The 5,567-nt window shown below is 49.4% G+C and overlaps 1 protein-coding gene across 1 annotated transcript; it reads right to left on the bottom strand.

Annotated features, from left to right (window-relative positions):
- Positions 1-278: 278 nt before the first annotated feature.
- On the bottom strand, positions 279-5,146 carry ID4 (inhibitor of DNA binding 4). The gene is made up of 3 exons (XM_055406861.2): positions 4,275-5,146; positions 3,816-3,874; positions 279-3,268 (listed from the first exon to the last, which is right to left on the bottom strand). Exons 1-2 carry the CDS (start codon positions 4,719-4,721, stop codon positions 3,830-3,832), a joined length of 492 nt encoding a protein of 163 aa, XP_055262836.1. The 5' UTR covers positions 4,722-5,146; the 3' UTR covers positions 279-3,268; positions 3,816-3,829.
- Positions 5,147-5,567: the final 421 nt, after the last annotated feature.

The following is a 5,567-nucleotide window of genomic DNA, read 5'->3' on the forward strand; positions in this document are numbered from 1 at the left end:
GTGTGGCAGAGAGGGGTCTAGTTTCCCTGAGTATCATTCTGTTGCCTTTTTGGAATTCTTGCTTCCTTTCCTAGCAGATACCAAAGAGCAGACAAGGTTTCTCTAGCATTCAAACTAGATTTCCTTTCCGTTCATATCACCATTTTCAAGCCACATTTTTCATCACCTGGTAAGGAACACTGTAAATAATTGAGGTGATCCATCAAGAGACCCATTCTTGATAATGAAAAATTGCATAACTCAGTAGAAGTCAATTAGAAACCACAAACTTCAGAACCCTTTGCTCAGTGAAGATTTATTATTATCGAAGGCATTTAATACAATAGATTATGGGATGAAAATTTTTTAAAGTTCTAAAAATTCAGTTAAAGCTTGACAATAGACTTAAGATTTATACAATGTCAAAGTATATTATTTCTTTGAAATGAAAGAATTTTATTTTTCTCCTTCAACATGAAATGTCTTGAGATGTTCAGGATCTTAAAACCACAATGACAAACATCTCACCATGAGATTTTTTTTTCCCTTTGTAGGTATAAACGTTACTCTTTGGTTGTGCCTGTACATTAAAGGCAGACAAACTAAATGAGAGAAGTCAGAATATTTTTCTGTTAACCAAGTATCTGAATCATTAGAACTACATAGATAAATGACAAATGTTTTTGTTATTTGGTTACTTGGTTAGGACACAGCCAACATTTAATAGAATGCATTATCTTATACAACTGCATATAAATTTAGTGAACAGTGACTTTGCTTCTTTAGAGACATTCAGTGCTGTATGAGTGGCTGAGGGGGAAATGTCAAGTCTCTCAAATGTAACATCCATAATACTTTTTTCCCTTTTAGTGGTTCTTCATGCCCCAAATGTGAAATTAAGGAGCAAGACTTATCTTCAAAAATCAAAAATATTCATTTTGAGATGTGCAATCTCCCAGCATAAGTTTAAGCTCTGCTTAAAAACTTAGGTAGGATATGGTAGTTAGGCCTGACAAATGCCTAACTCCAACCAACAGAGCACATGTGACTTGCTTCCTACTGAAATTAAGCTGCCAAATAAAAAGGAGGGATTGTCCCCTTTCTTAATAACAAAGAATGCAATCGTTAGAATTGTTCAGACTTGGAATTCCAGCAGTGTTCTTGTGTTTTCCTCCATGTGTGACAAGAATGAATAATATAAAAAATAAAAATAAACCTCATCTAAACAAGTAGTCCTTTGACTTTGTAAGTCTCAACATCAAATACATCAAATTCTAAAAATACCTAAGACCAGTGAAATGTCAAAGCTGAGGGGTAACATGATGGAGACAGGGGACAGTTTTTAAATCTTTACATTTTTTGGAATCTATCAGCATTAACTTTGTTCATTTCTGTTGAGATATTGCCATTTCAACTGACTACTAGAGGCCATATTTCATATTCATATAAATATTTGACTTTGACCTCATAAAAGTCCCTTGGGTTTGTAATACTTTTATTCTTGTATAAGCTGAAACAAATCCTTTCCTTTTAAAAATCAAACAGGCCACGTTACATACACAGTTGACTAACTATTTACAAAGCACCCAATTAAATCCTACTTAATTCTCTCTCACTCTAAAAATTCCATCTAACTGGTGTGTAGAGCACTGATCACATTAAATGAATAATGTTCACAAGCCCTGACAGTCCTACCTAACCCAGAATATACTACCTTCCTTCAAGAGAAAAGAAAGTCTTAAAAATAAGTGTTAAGGTTTTGAAGAAATGAGACCAGAAATCACGGTACAAGACAGATAAATCTACTTTAATATTCACATGTAAAAGTTACACAGCACAAGAGATTGGACAGTAGTCTAGCGGTTAACTAACATAGCTATAGTGAAAATCATTTTTATAAAAAAATAATCTAGATGCAGTCATCAGAATTTTTGGTCTACTTAAGTTAATGTTTGAAGATCGACTTTTATCCCTGCTTGAAAGATTTGCCACTATGCCTTTTAAATTTTTTTCTCTCCCACTGTTGCCTATTAATATTCTTTGGAGGAAGGAAAGCAGAAAGTGTTCATTGCCAAGAGTTTGTCCTTTGGTAGCAAGCAGAGAACATTTTTCATTTCTATGATTTAAATAATCTGTACAGACATGAAACTCAGTGACATTAAGCTTTAGTGTAAAATGAAGAATGATAAGCATTTTTCCACTTTGATAAAACAGTAGATTTCATAAACTCATCAGGATCCAAGCATTTCCCCATCCCGTAAACAAAATCATTCCGAATCCATCTTGACCTCGGTTAAAAAAGGAAAAACAAACACTTACTCTTTATATATTACACTATCAAACCCTGTTCTTAAAAACTGATAAAGCGTATTTTCCACACATAGGCTTCAAATGCAAAGATTTCGATCTAGGTTAAAGAAAACACATTTGAATGGACTCAGAACAAGTTTATTTTGTGATTAAACATCTCATGCAGTCATGCAGGATCACTAGCTATAACTGTTACTTCCGAGTCTACAGGACACCAGGCAAAACAAAAACAAATTAAGAGCCAGACCAAACAGAAAAGACATTCAAGATTATCAAGAGCTCTTCAACTGAGCTGAAAAATAATTTTCCAAAAGAAATATTCCCACAGATTAAAAAAAACACACACATAATATTTACAAAAAATATTTAATTAAAAATATCTTATAATTACAGTAGTCTATTAAAGCATATACTTTCTCACACTTATAGAGCATCTCTATATATACATGGTATGAAATGTCACTCAGTTATCTATACAATATGTAACATACTTGCAGGGAACACAAAGTTCCCTGCCCCCGTATAAACATCTATTTTAAACAATAGATGTCAAAAAAAAAAATATCTACAATGCTCTGGTATATTAGTAAAGCTTCGAAACAAAAATTGAGCTCCTTGGTCACAAAGTCGGTTTCTAACAGTCGGATTTACTCTTGATTCTTCTATTTATCAGTCCTGTCACACTTAAGCTTAAAAGTTTAACTGCACCTCCAAAAAACACAAAAATGTACAATTCACAGCGGTTATAAATGGGACAAAAGAGAATACGTATGCAGAATGTTTATGAACGTGCAAAAAAAAAATTTAACAAAGATGAAAAGTTTTTTCTTCCCTCTCTCTTGGAATGACGAATGAAACGTTTCTAGGATTTGCTGATCTTTTTGTTATTTTTCCTTCCTCCGGTTGGCTTTTTCTCTAACTTCTGCTCTCTTCCCCTCCCTCTCTAGGGCTCCTGGCTCGGGCTCAGGCGGCCGCACACCTGTGGAAGAGGAATGAACAGAGGGGGTGTGTGAACCTTCCCGCTGCAGACTAACTGGCGCCACCGACCAAACTCAAGACACGCTTGATCAACAACCCAAAACAAACCACCGGGTCAGACTACACCCGCTGTCCGCCGCCGTGCAAGCAGCCGCGAGCCCCCGGGAAGCCCGCGCAGGAGACCCACTCCGGGGACCCTGCCTGCCTCCTCTTCCGTGGGTGTCAGACTGCACGGGGCAGTGGGGAGGGCGACATCGGGCCCCACGCCCACGAGGGCACTCTCACTTCGGCGGGGAGACCGGCCGATCACTGGGGGCGGCGGGGATACGAGCTGATCTGTCCCCCAGTTCTCGAAGCTAAGTACGGGTTCACTGACTAACTGGGTGGCAGAGAGAGGTGAATCTTCGTTGGGAATCTGGTCTCAGAAATGCTGGGGCGGGGGTGGGGTGGGGGGACGGCAAAGAACACCCCTGTGCCTGACACCGGAAGGCCCTGGGGAAGGGGTGTCTCTGGTGACCGGCCACCCTAGAAGGGAAACGCGCGCTCACCTGGGACGCGCGGCTCAGCGGCAGAGAATGCTGTCGCCCTGCTTGTTCACCGCGCCGGCCTGGAATAGCAACCGACACCCAGGGAAAGGTTAGCAGGCGTCCCCACCGCGCTCCTCCCGGTCTTCCTCCTCCGTTCCCGGAACCCAGGCTGGCCCGCCGACGCACGCCCCCACCCCAGCCTGCAGTCCCAGGGGGAGACGCCCCTTCCCCGGGGGGCACCGGCCGGCCGTGACAGCCCAGGAGGCGCCCAGCCCCTGGTCCCCGCCCCGCGCGCCCACCCGGCCGGTCCCCAAGCTCGCTGCACCCAGCCCGCCGGCGGCGCCGGCCCCCGGGAGGAGCGGCCGGACGAACTGTCACTCTCCGCCGCCCCTGCCCCGGGGAGAGGGAGCGCCCGCGTGCCTCCATCCGGCCGTCGCCCTCCCCGCGGACCCCCGCGGCAGCCGCCCCGAGGCCTCTCACCGGGTCGGTGTTGAGCGCGGTGAGCGGGGTCCGCGGCGGCGCGGCCGGGCAGGTCCCGGCCGGGAGGTGCGGCGGCGCGGGCGGCGGCGGCTGTCTCAGCAGAGCCGGGTGCGTCTCCAGCGCCAGCTGCAGATCCAGGATGTAGTCGATAACGTGCTGCAGGAGCTCTACTTTGCTGACTTTCTTGTTGGGCGGGATGGTGGGCACCAGCCTTCGCAGGCGGCTGTAGCAGTCGTTCATATCGCACTGCAGGCACAGCGCCGGCTCGTCGGCCGCCGCCTCGGCCGCTTTGCAGCGCGCGGCCGCCGCCGCCGCCGCCGCGGCCGCCGAGCCGCCTAGGCTGTGGCCGTGCTCGGCCAGGCAGCGCAGCGCCAGCTCGCCGCCGCCGCCGCCGCAGCCCGACGGCGCCTTGCGGCCCGAGGGGCGCACCGGGCTCACCGCCTTCATCGCGCGCGCCCTGCGCCCTGCGCGAGCGGACCCGCTTGGGCGAGCGAGCGAGGCAGGCAAGCTCCGGCCCCCTCTCCTCGTCCGCGGCCGGCTCCGCTCCCCTCTCCTTCGCGCCCCGCGCGCCCGCTCTGCGCTCGGGGCACCGGAAAGCTCCGGGCGATCGCGCGCCCAACAATTGACCGGAGAATCGCTCTGGGTCTGGCTCAGCGGGCGACACTCGGCCGGGACCAAAAGGCAAGGGGAAAAAAAAAAATCAAAAGCACCGGAAAGAAAGCAGCCCACCGGGCGCCCGAGTCACTCCCTTCGGACCTCCGATTACAGCCGGCCCGCCGGGGCGGCCGCGCTCCCCCGGACCCGAAGTGTCCCCCGCTCCTATCTCACACTCACAACAGCACCTCCACTCCGCTCCGGCCCGGCCCGCAGCGCAGCTGTATTTATAAGCCGCGCGCCCCGGGGGCGGGGCCAGCGCGCCGGCCGGGTCGCCGCGCGAGCGAAAGCGGAGTCCGGGCTGGGCTCCGGGGGGCGGGCGCGCGGAGGGAGGCGGCGAGGGCGGGGGCTCCGGGCGATGCCGGGGGGCGGGAGCCGGGCAACCCGAGCGGAGGGGTGGGCGGGGGGTCGGGAGTGCCCAGCCAATCAGGCGGACGGTGCCACCTCAGGGAATGACGCTCGGGCCAATGGGAAGGGCACTCCATTCCGTCAACGCCGTGGGTGGGGGCTCTGAGAATCGAGAGCTGGGTGGGAGTCGGGCCAGGTTGGTGTGTGCCCTAGGGAGGCGAAAAGAGAGGGAGAAGTTAATTGCGAAGAGCTGCGGGAATGTGCGGCTGGAATTCACTCTCCCCCCCGGCT

The sequence above is a fragment of the Moschus berezovskii genome, chromosome 23 (assembly GCF_049115385.1).
Source record: "Moschus berezovskii isolate FMDL1 chromosome 23, NW_MosBer_1.0, whole genome shotgun sequence".
NCBI classification, from domain to species: Eukaryota; Metazoa; Chordata; class Mammalia; order Artiodactyla; family Moschidae; genus Moschus; species Moschus berezovskii.